Source organism: Aquarana catesbeiana, linkage group LG01 (genome assembly GCF_042186555.1).
Source record: "Aquarana catesbeiana isolate 2022-GZ linkage group LG01, ASM4218655v1, whole genome shotgun sequence".
NCBI lineage: Eukaryota > Metazoa > Chordata > Amphibia > Anura > Ranidae > Aquarana > Aquarana catesbeiana.
Genome location: NC_133324.1, coordinates 663,732,235 through 663,751,447, shown reverse-complemented (window position 1 = coordinate 663,751,447; position 19,213 = coordinate 663,732,235). Strand labels below are relative to the sequence as shown.

The 19,213-nt window shown below is 40.0% G+C and overlaps 1 protein-coding gene across 5 annotated transcripts in view; it reads right to left on the bottom strand.

The window, feature by feature from the left end:
* NPNT (nephronectin) overlaps window positions 1-19,213 on the bottom strand; it is a 171,791-nt gene that overhangs the window by 110,425 nt on the left and 42,153 nt on the right. For all 5 annotated transcript variants that reach the window (XM_073601908.1, XM_073601935.1, XM_073601925.1 and 2 more), the window contains exon 2: window positions 17,943-18,043. In XM_073601908.1, coding sequence (XP_073458009.1) covers window positions 17,943-18,043 — 101 coding nt within the window. The remainder of the gene's footprint in view (window positions 1-17,942; window positions 18,044-19,213) is intronic.

Genomic DNA, 19,213 nt, shown 5'->3' with positions numbered 1-19,213 from the left:
ATCGGTTAAAACCTGTGTGCATTAATGCATGTCTGTTTTCTACTAATGAGATTTCCCTTCTATCCTGGAGATACAACAGCAAGTAAATGGAATCCCCAGTTAGACAGCTGGCACTGGAACATGTGTCTGCATTGGATCAATTTCCCTTAGGCAGGCCATATAATATGCAATTTTCTTTTCTTTTTTTTTTTCCTTCAACCATGGGTTAAAGTGAAGAAAAATGCTCGATTCCCCCATCAACACAGTCAGTGTTGAAGGGGAAATACCTTCCGCTGCGCTATTGTATTTTGACAGCGGGAGGTTTCCTAGCTGTCAGAATACAACGATCACTGCCGGTAGTGGTCGACTGAAAAAAACCTGACAGGCTGGTTGTACTGAAGTGGATGGATAGAGCCACTTCAGTACAACCAGCCTGCCCATAGATGGATCAAAATTTGACCCGTTCCTGCTGAAACGCCTGAATTTTGATCCATCCATGGCTGGTTTATTTCTTGATCCAGTGACAACTCTATATTTTTGGATCTTCCATAACTTTCAATTCCAGAGGCAAAGATTACCATAACAAATAGAGAGAATGGGGTTTATTTACTAAAGATAGAGCAGGCAAAATTAGTCACAGTTCTGCACAGAAACCAATCAGCTTCCAGGTTTTATTGCCAAAGCTTAATTGAACAAGCTGTGGTTAGAAGCTGATTGGTTTCTATGCAGAAGTGTGACTACTTTTGCCCTCTTTAGCTTTAGTAAATAAATCCCAATGTCTCTATCTTGGGGATATTTTAAATTTCTAAAACTCTAAAAATCTGGTTCGGGCTGCATTTGGAGTATTCAATCCAGTTCTGGTAACCAATCCTCAGGAAGGATGTGCTGGAACTGGCACTAAATGTATTCTCCCTGGAGAAGAGATGCTTGAGAGGAGATATGCTATCAATATACAAATACCTAAACAGTGATCCCAGTGTAGGTAGAAAACGATTCAGTCTCAGGGAGTGTAGAAAGACACAGGGCCACATGATGACATTTGAGAAGAAGCTGTTTAACCTTAAAGTGGTTGTAAAGTCAGAAGGTTTTTTATCTTAATGCATTCTATGCATTAAGATTAGAAACCTTCGGTGTGCAGCAGCTGCCCTAGCACCTCCTAATACTTACCTGAGCCCATCTGTATCCAGCAATGTCCACAAGCGCCTCGGTCATCTGGGACTCTCCTCCTGATTGGATGAGATACAGCAGTGGCGCTATTGGTTCCCGCTGCTGTCAAAGTCAGTTAGCCAATCAGGAGAGAGAAGGGGAGGGGCCAAACTGGGGCTGTGTGTCTGAATGGACACAGGGAGCTGCGACTCGGCTCGGGTGCCCCCACAGCAAGCAGCTTGCTGTGGGGGCACTCGACAGGAGGGAGGGGCCAGTAGAACTGAAGAGGGATCCGAGAAGAGGAGAATCTGGGCGGCTCTGTGCAAAGTCCCTGCACAGGGCAGGTAAGTATAACATGTTTGTTATTTTTAAAGGAAAAAAAAAAAAAACAAGACTTTACAATCACTTTAAGCTGTGCAGGGGGTTTTTCACAGTCAGGGCAGCAAGGATGTGGAACTTCCTTCCATAATTGACAGTGGCAGTGGGAAGTATTGATAGTTTAAAAGACTCTTGGATGTGCATCTTAGTGAACACAATATACAGGGATTTGGGAAATGATTATCAACATGAACACACGCACACACCCACACGTTGAACTGGATGGACTGGTGTCTTTATTCAACCTTACCTACTATATAACTATACATGTAACAGACAGAGAAATGCAGAAAATAAATATTCTTTAACTAAAAATATATCCTTTTAAAATCCACCTTAATTTTATGCTGGTGTGTGAGATTCAGTTATACTTGTGTTATTTAAATGAAAACTCGTGAATTTTTGCTCTTATGTGTACTGTCCCGCTCCTGAAAACATTATAGCAGTTGGATCTCAAATTGTTCAGCGATAAATAGCTGCTCCACATTTAGGATCTCAAGATAAGGCATGATTGTCCCATATACACAATACTCTATTCTACCATGAAATTCATATGTGAAGCCACATGTATTTCCTTTGGATACCAGCAAGAAAAGGTATATAATTATATAGAATTAGATGTGTTTATTAGGGCACTGTAAAGGTCATGTTCACCTTTATGTTCAAATATTTCTGAGTGTATTCAGGTATGTCAATAATAGTTGTAATAGAAAAAATGAACAATGGCATCCTATAAGTAAACATTTAGACAGCAGCATAAAAAGACAGTTCATCAATCAATCCACAAAAGCCCCGTATAATTATATATACGCTCTTTGAAGGATAGTAGATTATAAATAAATCTAGATATTGCTGCTATTCTTTAATTGGGCCAGTTGTTCAGCGCTTACAGATGACTAAAGCCATCAGTGATAACATATGTAAATTACAATTTCTCACGTAAAGACACGAAATATTTTTAACGGCTCAATTTTCTGTTTTATTGCATTATGACCTCAGACAAACTTTTCCATAAAGCTATGGTTATAAAATATAGGCAGAAGCAATCTATATATAGTTCAGGTTCACCTTCAGTAACATTATCAGTTAATTTCATCTATAAGTCTACTCTACTAAAATTGAAAATATTAGATTTCTTTGCTGAAATCACAAAGCGCTGTTATCGTGTATCTAAATTTAATAGCAAAAATGTAATATATTGCAGCTCTCTGGTGCTTTGATGGCTGCAATAGTTTCCCACGTATTATATATGAACTACAAAACACCCCCCCCCCCCCCGTCTTCAGGGGTTTTTGTAGTGCAAATCAGAAGAGCAGCCTCGGGTAACAACACTTCTCCTCCTTAGTTACAGGGCAGTGAGTAAGCATTTTGACCCTAGGACTGCAAGAATGTAATTGGCGGAATCACAAGGTGAAAGAAAGGAATATGAAGCATGAGAAAAGAAAACTAATGCAGTTACCACATCTAAGGCCTGGTAACCTGCAATATTTTACATTTTTGTTCTTGAGTTTAGACATGCTTTAAAGTGGTTGTAAACCCTCACATATACCTAGTGAAGTGACTGGCCTCAGATGATACACAGAGATTAAACAAATCCTCCTACACAAGTTTCTCTGCAGTCTTCTCTTCCTACACCCCTTGAAAAGGGCAGATAAGTGTTAAAATCTTTCTTTATCTGTCAGGAGCAGAGAGGAGGGGATGGAGAGGCTGCACTAACAGTGTGTGCGAGCTGATTGGAGGAAAGGTACACTTCCCCACCAGACAGCAGAAATGTGTTCTGAATAGACAAGCTGTCTGCTATGCTCTCCTAACCCCCTCTCTCCCAACACAAATTTTATCTCATGTGTCAGGAAAACTTCTCATTTGATAACAGAACGAAACACCAGAGAGAAATGACACTTAGAGCTTTGGAGAGAGATTAGTAAACACTGCAGATACAGTATATGTGCTTTGCTCAGATTCCACGACTGAGGTTTACAAATACTTTAAAGATGTTATATTTTCCTAAATATGTTAATATTATATTCCAGGCTAATTTTACAAAGAACTGTTAGGGGTCAATTTATCCAAGATTTGCTTATTTTTCTAATTGAATCATATGTAAACAAATGTGTGAAAGTTGTATGAATTTTGGGTAAATAAATCTGACATGAGAGGCCATCAAGCAGGCCAACAAGCAGTTAAACACAACTGTATTTTCTTCACTTGAAAGGCTGTCAAAGGAGGAGATGCTGAGTATAGAACAAATCGATTAGCAGAGTGCAAGTAAAATATACTGTTTAATAATAATTTAAATTTTATGAAAGAGCATATTCTGATGACACCAAAAAGATCAACAGTCCTCCAATAAGGTAGTCACGATTAAATCATTTTTGAATATTTAGATAAAGGTCTGTTGTTTTTCATGACAATTGCCAGTTGATACTTTGAGTTCCAAGGTAGTTTCATAGTTGGTAAGGTTGAATAAAGACTCCAGTCCATATAGTATATTTCATGTATATCAGGGGTGTCCAACCTTTTGACCTTCCTGGGCCAAATTGGAAGAAAAGGAATTGTCTTGGGCCACACATAAAATACACTAACAATAAGATAAAAACCTAAAGCAGCTAATTGGGACTTTATATGAGCGCGCAAGGCACATACCCCAGGCGCCTCCATCCCTAATGATTAAGTAAAAAAAAAAAGGAGGGTGGGACTTTATATGAAGCATACATCCCTGGAGATGTCACAATATAAATAAAAGTGGATGATACTTAGTATATTAAAACTATGAACATTAGCAACATTGTAAAACAAAACTTTTAGCAATCACTAATTTATTGATATATTAAAAATAGGGCAATCATAGTATAATGATAAAATAATGACATAATAAGTTCATAATGTACATAATTATAAAGAACCAGATAGATTGCGATAAATAAAATATAACAATGATATTGATAACATAATATACTAGTAACATAATAAGTTCATATTGTACACATTGTAGAAAAAACAACTTTCATTGAAGCATGTCTCCCTGGTAAAAAGTGTAGCTCTGATTGTTGGTACAGTCTAATTAATAAATATGGCAATTGATAATGTTGTCAAATATGAATGAGAGGGCATCTATTGGCTCGACGCACTTTGTGGCAACGGCTACTCTTCAGGAGCAAGTATGAGGTAGATGTCTAAGTATTAAAACACATAATTAGTTTGTAAGGAATATACAACATAATAAGTAGGGTGTATAGGAAGAGTAGAGGGGAAATACCCCTATTTACCACTACCACTTACAGGAATGCCAATGAAACTGGATGCAGGCATGAAGGGCTGGGGGCCGACCAGAAACAACATCAGTCTTGGGAGCTGAGGTGGATGAACCCGACTATGGATGGAAGACCAGGGGAAGACAATATTCCCCAGGGATAGGCCACCATGGGTAAAAGAGAAAGTGATCCACAAAATTGTAGGCATCTATAAAAAAGGGGAGGTATATAGTGAAATGTGTGAGATATGCCAGTGGGTGTGATACAATAGGTGACTAATAATAGAAGAGTATTGAACATGAAATTAATGGACCAAAAATGGGAATTGATGGTGCAGGGACTGTAAATGGTATAAAGGTAACAAAAGGGTGACCTAAGGTACAGAGTAATGTAATGTAATAGCAAGGTAATATGGAAAGTGGAAAAATACCAACTAACCCCAAGGGTGAGGTATTGATACCAACAACAGGGAGGGATTGGGAACAAAAGTAACTGTAAAAAATGAAAAAACAGGGGGTGATAGAGAGCCAATTGATGTACCTGAACTAGCAGTGAAGCTGGTGAAGTCCGATAGTATATCATAGTCATGGGGGCTTTGGCCCTGAAGGGAAACTAAATGACCTGGAAGGAGTATAAATACTCGCTTCAACGAAAGTAGTTTTTCTACCATGTGTGCAATATGAACTTATTATGTTACTAGCATATTATGTTATCAATATCATTGTTATATTTTATTTATCCCAATCTATCTGGTTCTTTATAATGATGTACATTATGAACTTATTATATCATTATTTTATCATGTGAATACTATGATTGCCCTTATATATATCAATAAATTAGTGATTGCTAAAAATTTTGTTTTACAATGTTGCTAATGTTCATAGTTTTAATATACTATCGTCCACTTTCATTTATATCGTGACATCTCCAGGGATGTGCTTCATATAAAGTTCCACCCTCCTTTCTTTTTACACTAACCAGAAGGATAGCTGATGAACAGAAAAAGGCAGGCAGATCACACCTTAGAGCCCTTGCACACTGGGGCGGGGGGCGGCGTCGGCGGTAAAACGCCGCTATTATTAGCGGCGTTTTACCGTCGGTATGCGGCCGCTAGCGGGGCGGTTTTACCCCCCGCTAGCGGCCGAGAAAGGGTTAAATACCACCGCAAAGCGCCTCTACAGAGGCGCTTTGCCGGCGGTATAGCCGCGCCGTCCCACTGATTTCAATGGGCAGGAGCGGTAAGGGAGCGGTATACACACCGCTCCTTCACCGCTCCGAAGATGCTGCTGGCAGGACTTTTTTTACCGTCCTGCCAGCGCATCGCTCCAGTGTGCAAGCCCTCGGGGCTTGCACACTGGATACACAGCAGCGGCACTTTCGGGGCGGTTTGCAGGCGCTATTATTAGCGCAATAGCGCCTGCAAACCGCCCCAGTGTGCAAGGGCTCTTAACAATCACTGATATAGATAATGTACCTATATAAGTAATAAAACCTCATTTTTTTTGTTTTGTTTTTTTTGTTTTTTTTTTTTATTATAAAACACACACACATCAATAGCTGGTTCGATGTACACAGTAGCAATTTTCAATGAATTTTCAAGGTGCTCATCAGATTTTGGATATTTCATCCTTGGAAATTGTTGCTTATAGGTGCTGCGGAAAACTGATGACATGATTAAGGCGTGATTGTGAAGAGTGGGAGATTTTTCTTTGGACAGATACAACTAATAAAAGTTCAGAAAAAAGAGACACTGTCAAATTTTATTTTGCCTGCTTGTGTTTCCTAAATTTAAATGCAATTGTGCAAAAAAAAAAATTTAAACAATTACCAATTTTTAACCACTTGCCGACCAGCCGCCGCAGTTGTACTGCGGCAACATGGCTCGGCTGCGAGAATTGCCGTCATGTTACGTCGCTTCCATATTCGGCCACTAGGGGCACGCGCATGCCCCGCCTGCTCGCCCATGGAACCGATGCGAGTGCCCGGCGGTTGTGATCACTGCTAGGCTACTGCAATTGCTCGGGGCACACCGAGAACCAGGATCTGTGTGTGTAAACACACAGTTTCTGGTTCTCAGAGGGGAGAAAAGACAGATCGTCTGTTCATACAGTGTATGAACAGCAATCTGTCATCTCCCCTACACAGTCCCCTCCCCCCTTCAGTTAGAACACACACTAAGGAACACAATTAACCTCTTGATCGCCCCCTAGTGTTAACCCCTTCCCTGCCAGTGACATTTATACAGTAATCAATGCATTTTTATAGCACTGATCGCTGTTAAAATGCCAATGGTCCCAAAAATGTGTCAAAATTGTCCGACGTGTCCGCCATAATGTTGCAGTCCCGATAAAAATCGCAGATCACCGCCATTACTAGTAAAAAAAAAAAAAATTAATAATAAAAATGCCATAAAACTATCCCCTATTTTGTAGACGCCATAACTTTTGCGCAAATCAATCAATATACGCTTATTGGGATTTTTTTTACCAAAAACATGTAGAAGAAGAATACATATCGGCCTAAACTGAGGAAAAAAAATTTTTTATATATATTTTTGGGGGATATTTATAATAGCAAAAGTAAAAAATATTGTGTTTTTTTTCAAAATTGATGCTCTTTTTTTGTTTATAGTGCAAAAAATAAAAACCTCAGAAGTGATCAAATAGCACCAAAAGAAAGCTCTATTTGTGGGAAAAAAGGCACATCAATTTTGTTTGGGTGCAACGTCGCACGACCGCGCAATTGTCAGTTAAAGCAATGCAGTGCCGAATCGCAAAAAGCGCTCTGGTCAGGAAGGGGGTAAAATCTTCCGGGGCTGAAGCGGTTAAGCAAGTTTACGAGTTAGTGTTTGGTGGCATTCATAGCCATCTTGGGATCCATATGTGATCCAAATGCCGCAGGTTGGACACCCCTGATGTATTGCTTTCACTGATATCCAGAATGTATCATGCATTCATGGACACATTGGCACTTTAATGTTGTAATTCATGAAGCACAAGATTACAGTCATACCCCTGTTAAAGCATGTTATTTCGTTTTGGATAGAGAGAAAAAGGGTCTGACCATCAATCAGGTTTCTAATCTTGTCCCTGTAGGGGACATTTTACTTTACTTCTTGCACCAGTGACACTACAGGAAGAAAGCAAAATACTGCCTTTGACAATTGTCTCTATTGGAAAATCTCCACTCTACTCCTGTTTCAGTGAGATGTCCTTTCATTTTTTGCACCACTGACAACACTAATTGTACCAAAAATTGAGGGGCTATCAGCAGCAACTTCTGTCATTACTTTGTAATTCTAATTACTATATTTTATAAGTCTGCTGCAGGCAATTCTACATCAGATGTGTATCTAAACAGATGACATATAATTGAAAGCATTACATTTCTAAATAGGTTATTACTGTTCACTTTCTTACCTACCATATTGAAATACAAATGCTCAAAAGTGTTTATCAGTATACAGTCTAAAACACTGACCAATACATGCTGCAATATCTATAAACAGCTTGAACCTTGAAAGGCATATTCCTTGTATTGCTGACTTCAGGGGTTAAAAAGCAGAATTCTGGGCTTCTACTAACTATGCTTACAAATGCATAGTGGGCCAGAGCTGCAGGGGGCTGTGATATGAAGGGAGACCAGTGCTGCAGGAGGTGGTGATGTGAAGGGGGGCCAGGGCTGCCAAAGCTGCAGGAGGTGGTGATGTGAAGGGGGGGGGGCAGAGCTGCAGGAGGCTGTGATGTGAAGGGGGGCCAGAGCTGCAGGAGGCTGTGATGTGAAGGGGGGCCAGGGCTGCCGGAGCTGCAGGAGGTGGTGATGTGAAGGGGGGGCAGAGCTGCAGGAGGTGGTGATGTGAAGGGGGGCAGAGCTGCAGGAAGTGGTGATGTGAAGGGGGGCCAGAGCTGCAGGAAGTGGTGATGTGAAGGGGGGCCAGAGTTGCAGGAGGTAGTGATGTGAAGGGGGGGCAGAGCTGCAGGAGGTGGTGATGTGAAGGGGGGGCAGAGCTGCAGGAGGTGGTGATGTGAAGGGGGGGCAGAGCTGCAGGAGGTGGTGAGGTGAAGGGGGAGCAGAGCTGTAGGAGGTGGTGACGTGAAGGGGGGCAGAGCTGCAGGAGGTGGTGATATGAAGGGAGACCAGAGCTGCATGATGGGGGGGGGGGGGGCGAGGCTAACACAAGGGAAAGGGAAAAATGTGATAGAAAAAGGGATTGTCGATACTGATGTAAGAACAGGATTGTGAGATAAAGTAGAGGGGCTATGATGTGAAGACCTGAGTCATAACACAAAGCATGCAACTCGGACTTCTGCTGGAAAATTTTACTGAACGGACCTCCGTGAATTTTATCTCAGTACCCCTGGTATATGTTTTAGGAGGGGCAAGGAAGCATTTTTAAGCGTAGTTAGTATAACCCTGGAATTCTACTTTAAAGCCTTGTACAGACGATCGGATTTTTGTCCGGGAATTGTGCGATGACAGACTGTTTGCCTAAAATCCAACCGTTAGGACGCTCCATCAGACAATTGTTGTCCAACTTTCTGCCAACAAATGTTGGACGGCAGGCTAGTAAATTTTCGGCAGACAACGGTCTGTTGTCATATTTTCGTCTCATGTGTACACAAGTCCGTCACACAAAAGTCCAAATTACAAACACGCATGCTCGGAATCAATGCTCACCAAATACAAGATTAGCAGAAAGTGCCAAAATGGTGGCGCTCAAGTGCTGAAATTCCATGTAGTACGTCACTACGTTTGTGTTTGTTGGCTGACAATTGTGTACCGTTTGTATGCAAGACAAGTTCACGGCACACGCCCTTCGGACAAAATACTGGCACTTTGTCTGTGGAAAATCCGATCGTGTGTACGAGGCTTAAGTCACAGGTCTTGACTTGGTTTGCAGGTTGTGATTTCTTTAAAGTTTGTGACCCTGGGACACCCCAGAGCATGCATTTCAAGGTGCCAAGTATCAAGGCGTTTCTGATTATTGCAGCTGTGTAAAAAAAGGCAATCCTTTTTAAATGGACACACACACACACACACATTTTGATTGTGGTAAGGCTAGCTGAATACCTTGACTGGTTTATGAAGCTGTCTATGATCTTCAGAGATTACCCACCATCTATGGCTGGGGTTTACCATCAGGCTGTGTTTTCAGTTTAGCATTCACTGTCACATACTAAACAGAATTCTCCACATATTCCAATTGGGAATCTAGTGGGCAGGTGACACAGTATTTCCACATTACTCGCCCTCTAGTGGATTCTTCACTACGATGGATTCAGTTTTGGAGAGGACATTGGAAACTCAACTTTATTAAGAATCTGAGATGTTACAAAACCATTGTACATTTAAAAGTAATACATACACTTACCAGCTGTATTGTACAGAGTTGTTAACATTTCACAATATCACACAACAATCTTATATTGACTAATATCCATTCTGAAATATAACTCAGTGCAAGCAGTGCTATGCCATTCATTTTAATAACATAGAATTTAAAGTGAAAGTGCGAAAGAATGAAATGTGCACGGTAACTAATTTGCACTTCAAAGCAGCAAAAGCACTTTAATAAAAGTATGCAACAAAAGCAATTGTGATAAGCTGGCAGCCACATGCAGCAAGCAAAGCCCCTCTAGTAGTGCCCACACACCTTCTGTGCTTAGGGGTTATTATGTGACTCTGGCTCATACTGTGTGACATGTCCCAGACATAGCTGTGCCCTTGATAAACACAGAGCATGGTTAGATATCACAGCCACTTGTACTTGTCTTACATCTATATGTGGTTACAACGACCAATAAACTCAATTAAACCAAACAGAAGCTTGAATAAATCATGACATTAAACTATCACACAAGGCAATCCAAAATTGGACTTTTGTTATTAAGCAGAGTGGCCCAGTAGGAAAAAAAATATTTTGGCATTCACAATAAAGGCTTTATTTGGTTTATTTTTCCAAGCAAAAGTGGGGGACCTAGGACAGCACGCCAATTGTCCCACCACCTCTTTTCCTGCAAGCCTCCTTTGTGTCTAATATATGCATATTTAAAGCATATACTGCAGAGCAGAAGTCATTGCCATCAGTACTGCAAAGAACAATGTGAGTGTGCAAAAATAACTCATGCACAATTAACCCAATTATGCGTTTTTGTTTACCATACATAGTTATTGGAGCATGCTCCCATTAGGAGTTTTAATATTCAACTGTTCCCATTTCACTTGTGTAAGATCGGTAGATCGTAAAACGCAATTGGTAAGGTAAAATCTGCAAAGTTTGGCTAAAGAAGTGTTTTCAAATGTCGATTATTTATGATTAGCAATAAAAGGTTAGTTATCTCCAGATTACACACAGCCAAGAGCGGTCTACAGTACACAGCTCTCCTGTGTGTCATACATGCTGTGTCATATATCGTGTCAGCTGGCTTCCACTTCAACAAGCTATTTTTGGCCAAAAAAGCTTCAAATAATGAATGTGATCTTCAGTTCATCTTTGTGCAATGAAACTGTATCGTATGCAAGTACGTATTCCAGGGGCGTGCTACAGGCAACAGGTTAAAATAATATTTTCCTGTACATGTAGGAAACGTTTTGAACCCCTGAAGCACCGGGCAGTCTTTATCAAATTGAGTTTTTAAATAAATATTTATTTCATTAAATGTGATGCAAAGTAAATTTACAGCTTACAAGTGTAACACACGTGTCAAGACATGAAGTAAGCTACAGCAAAATGCCAACAATAGCTCCTAGGTATGTAAGCTGCTAAAAGAAAACCTATCATAAGAGAAGTATGGAAACGTCCATTGCTGACTCCTTCCAAAATTGCTAGTTGCCTGGTTGTCAAGAAGACACTCTGGCCGAAGTTGCTGACCCTGAACAAGGATGCAGACTTCTGTCCTTTCTGAAACTTTCTAGATCTGCATACTTATTCCAGGTCAGTGACTAACAGGCTATCTCAGAAGTATGATTTTTATTTAACATAGTGGAATGATAAATCTCCTCTGAAAGTAAACCTAATCCAGAACGTCCGAAAAATGTGTTAGGACCTGATTATTAAGGACGTAAGGGATTTTGTTTTCTTATAAATTATGTAACATTTTAAAATTTAGACACAGCACAGGGATCCTATCAGTTATATGGCAGTGCTCATGACCGATAAGGAAAATGCTGATAATAGGAGAGAGCAGAGGCAGAAAGATGAGCACATCAGTGTTCTGTTTCTTATTTCACTGTCCAGTCACAGGTTTAGGAAGGGACAAAATCTGTAATGCTCCGTTCACATATAGGCGATTTGGAATCGTGGGCAGAATGTCTGCGATTCTGCTTGCAACACCAAATCACAGCAAAATATGTGTGTAAAATTGCACCTGGCTCGGGGGCCAAAATTCGCTTCTTTGGCGCAAAAAAATGAGCATTGGGGAGCGTCTGCCCTATACGTGACATGCATTTCCACATGTAAATCGCACTTTTTAAATCGCTAGCAAGAACCTACGTTCCTGCCAAGCGAAGTGTGAAAGAGGCCTAAGAAATTCTTAACTGCAGCAGAGAAAAATCAGGTCTTCTGCCCTGCCAGACTGCACTGGACGTACCGAGATAAAAATTATTTGACAGGTAAGTCATCTTCTATACAGGTGATACTCAAAAAATTTGAATATCGTGCAAAAGTTCATTTATTTCACTAATGCAACTTAAAACGTTGAAACAAATGAGATAGACTCATTAGAAAATAATGAGATAGACTCATTACATGCAAAGCAAGATAGTTCAAGCCGTGATTTGTCATAATTGTGATGATTATGGCTTACAGCTTATGAAACCCCCAAATCCACAATCTCAGAAAATTAGAATATTGTGAAAAGGTGCAATATTCTAGGCTTAAAGTGTCCCACTCTAATCAGCTAATTAAGCCATAACACCTGCAAAGGGTTCCTGAGCCTTTAAATGGTCTCTCAGTCTGGTTCAGTAGGAATCACAATCATGGGAAAGACTGCTGACCTGACAGTTGTGCAGAAAACCATCATTGACACCCTCCATAAGGAGGGAAAGCCTCAAAAGGTAATTGCAAAAGAAGTTGGAAGTTCCCAAAGTGCTGTATCAAAGCACATTAATAGAAAGTTTTGTGGAAGGGAAAAGTGTGGAAGAATAAAGTGCACAAGCAGCAGGGATGACCGCAGCCTGGAGAGGATTGTTAGGAAAAGGCCTTTCAAAAGTGTTGGGGACTTTCACAAGGAGTGGACTGAGGCTGGAGTCAGTGCATCAAGAGCCACCACACAGAGACAGATTCTGGACACAGCCTTCAAATGTTGTATTGCTCTTGTCAAGCCACTCCTGAACAACAAACAACGTCAGAAGCGTCTTACCTGGGCTAAAGAAAAACAGACCTGGTCTGTTGCTCAGTGGTCCAAAGTACTCTTCTCAGATGAGAGCAAATTTTGCATCTCATTTGGAAACCAAGGATCCAGAGTATGGAGGAAGAATGGAGGCACACACTGCAAGATGCTTGAAGTCCAGTGTGAGTTTCCACAGTCTGTGTTGATTTGGGGAGCCATGTCATCTGCTGGTGTTGGTCCACTGTGCTCCATTTGGTCTAGGGTCAACACAGCCATCTACCAGGAGATTTTGGAGCACTTCATGCTTCCTTCTGCAGAAGAGCTCTATGGGGATGTTGACTTCATTTTCCAGCAGGACTTGGCACCTGCCCACACTGTCAAAAGCACCAAAACCTGGTTCAATGACCGTGGGATTACTGTGCTTGATTGGCCAGCAAACTCACCTGACCTGAACCCCATAGAGAATCTATGGGGCACTGCCAAGAGAAAGATGAGAGACATGAGACCGAACAATGCAGAAGAGCTGAAGGCCGCTATTGAAGCATCCACCTCAGCAGTGCCACAGGCTGATAGCTTCCTTGCCACGCCGCATTGAGGCAGCAATTGCTGCAAAAGGGGCCCAAAACAAGTACTGAAGACATATGCATGCTTATACTTTTCAGAGGTCCAATATTGTTCTATGTACAATCCTTGTTTTATTGATTGCATGTAATATTCTAATTTTCTGAGACTGTGGATTTGGGGTTTTCATGAGCTGTAAGCCATAATCATCACAATTATGACAAAACACGGTTTGAACTATCTTGCTTTGCATGTAACGAGTCTATCTCATATTAGTTTCACCTTTTAAGTTGCATTAGTGAAATAAATTAACTTTTGCACGATATTCTAATTTTTCGAGTATCACCTGTATATGTATTATTTCAATAGTTTATTTAGCTGTTTGTCTGGAATTAAACTGGATATGTTCAAATGCACCTCATTTTCCCTACCTTATGTGTGGTTAATGCTCAGGTCAAGCAGTTAAATCTTCCGGTTAGTATGTATATTTAGGGGAATGTATTTCCTGCTTTGATTTTAATACCTGCATGTTTTCCAGTATTACATTTCAGTTTTAAATAAATCAGCAAGTGAAATTTTAAGCTTTATTGCGTCAAAATGGTTATTTTATACCAGTTTGTTTATAAGTTTACAGAGGGCTGACCTCTAAATGTAATGCCTCTTGCTGAGAAGGATTTCACACCATTCATTCAGAGAGAGCTGATCTAATTCTGAACTTTGTCAGGCATAAATAGAAGTCAATGAATTGTGATATGACTTTTATAGTGAAAAGAGATTCAACGGTTAGGAATGTACAGTTCCGATTTTACCTCGGTGTGCTGGATTTGTGAATATAGCTCTGTATTAGGAGGTCATTCATTTTTCTTTGTGTATGAATTCACGTTTGCGCCTGAGAATTTTTAATTGCCTCACTACTTCTGCCACTAATGCCCCTCTTTACCACATAAGCACACAGAAACCAAGGGATCTCACCAAATGCACTGTCTGGTGCTTTACATAATAAACCTTACACCTTTTGCTGCAGATAACATGCAAAATCATTTTCTAGCTTACGGTCAATTTTCTATCAGTCTAGAATAATCTCCTACTACCAGTAAAGCAACTCTAAGGTTTTTTTTTGTACAAGAGTTAAGACAAAAGAAGCAAGTGAAATATTGGGGTTGATTTACTAAAGGCAAATAGACTGTGCACGTTGCTCCAGACTGTGCAACTGTCCAACTGTGCAGTTGCTCCAGAGCTTAGTAAATGAGGTAAGGCTTCACTTTGCAAAGAGTACCCAATCACGTGCAAGGAAAATGAAAAAAACTGCATTTTTGCTTGCACATGATTGGATGACAGAAGTCAGCAGAGCTTCTGCTCATTTACTAAGCTCTGGCGCAACTGCACTTTGCAAAGTGCACAGTCTTTTTGCCTTTAGTAAATCAACCCCATTGTGTGTTTTTGTGTTGCAAGTTGTTAACTTGCTTTTAGCTTGGCTTATAATTAATGCTGAGCTCTGCATTAAAATTTTATTTTTTTAAAATCTCCCAGTTTTTTTTTTTTTTTTTCATTTAAAAAAAAATCCCCAGATGCTGAAACAAAAAAAAAAAAAAAAAGCTATTGTGAGTATAATATTTAATCTGGAGCTGTCCCCCACATACCTTTTATTGGCCATATGATGTTGTCAGTTCTCTTGGCTACAAAATGTCCTTGGTCTTCCAGGCTGAATAATGCCCAGCATTCCTCAATCAAGAAGACTGGACTCTACTGTGAATGCATGATGTCTTGGTCATACCCTCTACCCTCTACAGGTGCCCTCTACATGACTTTCTACATCAGGATTCACGTTACCAGTCTGAGGATTTTAGAACATGCAAAAAGTGTAAACATAAAAATTAGCATAAGATATAGCCAGCGAGAAGCCATTGGCAGCTGGGTGTTCGAGGCAAGGAGGGTTGGCCTGGCATCTTACTCAGTGGACCTTTAAAAGTTAGTTGGGGTTACCTTGCAGGTTCTGGCTTTGTACGGTTGACAGTTAACCCTAACTGCCCCTATTTAGTGTTTTATTTTGTCTTTAATTTAGTTTCTGTCTCTCATTCTGCAAATAGTTGTGGCTTTTTACACACCTTTGGGGTTTTGACACCATAGACATTCTTGTGATCATACATGGAGACTAAATTGTGTACGATTCTTCATGGCATTGTATTAGTTTGGATGCAGTCCTGTATTTTACATGTCTGTGGACAACTTTCCATGTTGCTTTATTTTACTTTGAATAAAAACTTATTATGGAAAAAAAAAAAGATATAGCCAGCGAGGGCCATCAGCTGGAGAGGTGGTTGATTAAGAGGAAGCCTGGAGTTGGGCTTCAACTTATAAGCTGCTCCTAAATAAAACTGAGCTGTTTTCAAAGATACTTTAATCATTTTTAAAAACTCATTTGTCTTTCTATGGTCTGTTTTGACCAAATGTATTATTAAGTAAGTTTCATAACTTTTATACAATTTTTTAAATTTAAATATTGTGTTTATTTACAACATGGACATTGGTATGCTTTACTTTATTGCATTGGTAGTCATTTACCTTTCAAGATATGTTATGGACATTATTGAGAGCATTACTAGACATCTAACACAAAGCTACATTACAAAACATATTCAACTACCACGCTGTGCATTAAAACAAGCATTTCCACAGTGATCAGTGTGCATAATGGTTAGTAGAACTGTGAAGTGGTATGGATTTATAGCACTGTTTTATTTATATATTGAAAGAAATGAAAACAAAATAGCATGATAATGAGTTAATAAAGTCTATGCCACATCATTACACCAGGAAAATCTGAATCAGTTGGTTTTGCCACTGGCACCTCAGCTCTGTTTGTTCTTGGTGCAGAGACCAAAATTTTGAGCACCAATCTTGGCAAAGGGTGGCTCAATATAACAGCTAAAAAACAAGGCAAGTATGATTTTGAAGGGGTTAAATTAGTGTTAAGGGTTATGTGTAGGTTAGGTGTTAAGATTAGGCTAAGTGTATAAGTTTAAGGATTCAGTCCGTGTTAAAGGTTAACTTTAAGGGTTAAGGTTAGGATGAGTGTTACAGTCTGGTTAAGGGTTACATTTGAGGTTCAGAGCTATGTGTTAGGCAAGGATTAATTTAGGCTTTAGGAGTGAGGATTATCCTAAGGGTCAGGTTGCCATAAGCAGTTGAGTTTAGGGGGAACTTTTTTTCACTTCTGGCACTTAATGTAGTGTGCTGAGAACTACAAGGAAGCATGTTTTGGCAATAAAAACCAACATACCAGAAAACCCTGTGCAATAATTGGCCAATGTCAGCACTGCAGAGAACATTACTGCTTACATATAAATAAGTAAAAAAAAAAAAAACATGGTCAAATCTGTCAAAGACCTCATATTAAGATTGTATTATCTTAAAATATTAGAGCCTGTCAAATGCTGACCTGTTTATATCCCTCAACCTTAAATTCAACAAAAGGGATAAGAAAATGTCATTCAACCAAAATCTACTGAACTGTCTAGAGCAATCTGGATGTCACAAAGGATTAACTGGCTGACTCCACATACCCTTCAGCAACAGAGGTGTTAAAGGACCATTAAACCTAGAATGTAAGATGCCACAATATAGACAAGCTACAGACAGCATTCATACATGTATATGTAAAGGTTATATGGACAGAAAGATGTTTAAAATACTTGAGTGTTTGGGAATATACTCTTTTGTGCATACTAAAGACTTCCTGACAGCTCAGTTTTTCTCTGAAATAAAAAGGTTGCATCAAACAATAACCCTCACTAAGCTGGATAATGCATGTAAACACAATGTCAAATACTTGAAATATTTGTAGAGGAATGCACAATTTAAATGTACATTTGTGAATGTTGCCTGCACCTTTGTATGTCAGCCACCTTACATTTCAGGTTTAGTGATCCTTTAGAATGGGCATGGTTCCCTCACAGTTTCATCACAAAACTTGCGCATAAGTACTAAGCAAGGCTACTTAAAAAAGCATTTCCATACACATAAAGCTATAATACTACAGGAAGCTTCTGTGTTGGGAATTGTCTTGTAAAATAAACCTTCTCAGTATTTATGGCTGCACAACCATTATACTTCAGAGCTGGACTGCTAAAGCATCTTTCCAAAACCAATATTGGTCAGTGAGAGTCATCTTAAAACCTCTGCACGTGCAAAAGCCCAAGTTAAATAAGCCTTGCTATAATGTATTGAAGCTTTTATTAGAAATATAAAAAGCCCCTCTTACATGGCATAAAGCCCCAGTGATGAAAATACTTACGTGTACAATGTCCCCATGATTGCCGAGCCCACCCCCAACAGCAGTCAATCCTGTTACCGTACCGACAAAGTCCTGTCGAAGATGCAACCTGCGTGGGCCACCTGTGCAAACAGATAGGACATTATTACGAGTTGTCTTCTACTAAGGCAGAATATCATACCCACAAGCTAGGGTAATTTATACCTTAAATTATTATTATTATACAGGATTTTTTATAGCGCCAACAGTTTGCGCAATGCTTTACAACATGAGGGCAGAGAGTACAGTTACAATTAGGGCTGGGAGATTTTCTTAAAAAAAAAAAAAAAAAAAAAAAAAAACCTCGATGATTCAAATCGAGGTTTTTTTTTTTTTTTTTGGACACCGCGCCGGTCCTCAGGAGCTGCGGGCGGGATTTTTTAGGCAAGGCCGCGGCTTCGGCCTAGTCCGCGTTGTCCAGCCTCGTGGACTAGGCCGAAGCCGCAACCTCACCTAAAAACTCCTGCCCACAGCTCCTCAGGATCGGCGCAGTGAAAAAAAATCTAAAAAAAAAAATCGATTTGCTTAAATTTTGAATCGATTTGACCTCTCAACTCGATTCAAGATTTAAATAGATTTTTTTCCCCAGCCCTAGTTACAATACAATTTAAAACATAGTAACATCCTAAGGCCCCTTTAAAAAAAAAAAGCCTCTATCTATTGACAGATCCCCCACTGAGTCAGATCAGAACAGAAACGCAAAACGTGTCTATTCCAAATATTTACCTGTACCTGGATGCACATTTACATTTGGCTTCCAATAGGGATGCACTGCAGTCTGTTCTTGATCCATCTAATCACAGGTCAAAAGATTGACAAAATGCCCATGTGAAAGGCATCTAAAGACTATTGCCCTGTACACACGATCGGACATTCCGACAACAAAATCCATCGGATTTTTTCCGATGGATGTTGGCTTAAACTTGTCTTGCATACACACGCTCACACAAAGTTGGTCGGAAATTTCAAACGTCCAGAACGCGGTGACGTACAACAAGCCGTGAAAAGTGAAGTTCAATAGCCACTGCGGCTCTTCTGCTTGATTCTGAGCATGCGTGGCACTTTGTGCGTCGGAATTGTCTACACACGATCGGAATTTACGCAAACGGATTTTGTTGTCAGAAAATTTCAGATCCAGCTCTCAAACTTTGTGTGTCGTATATTCCGATGGAAAAAGTCCGATGCAGCCTACACACGGTCGGAATTTCCGACAACAAGCTCCAATCGCACATTTTCCGTCGGAAGTACAATCG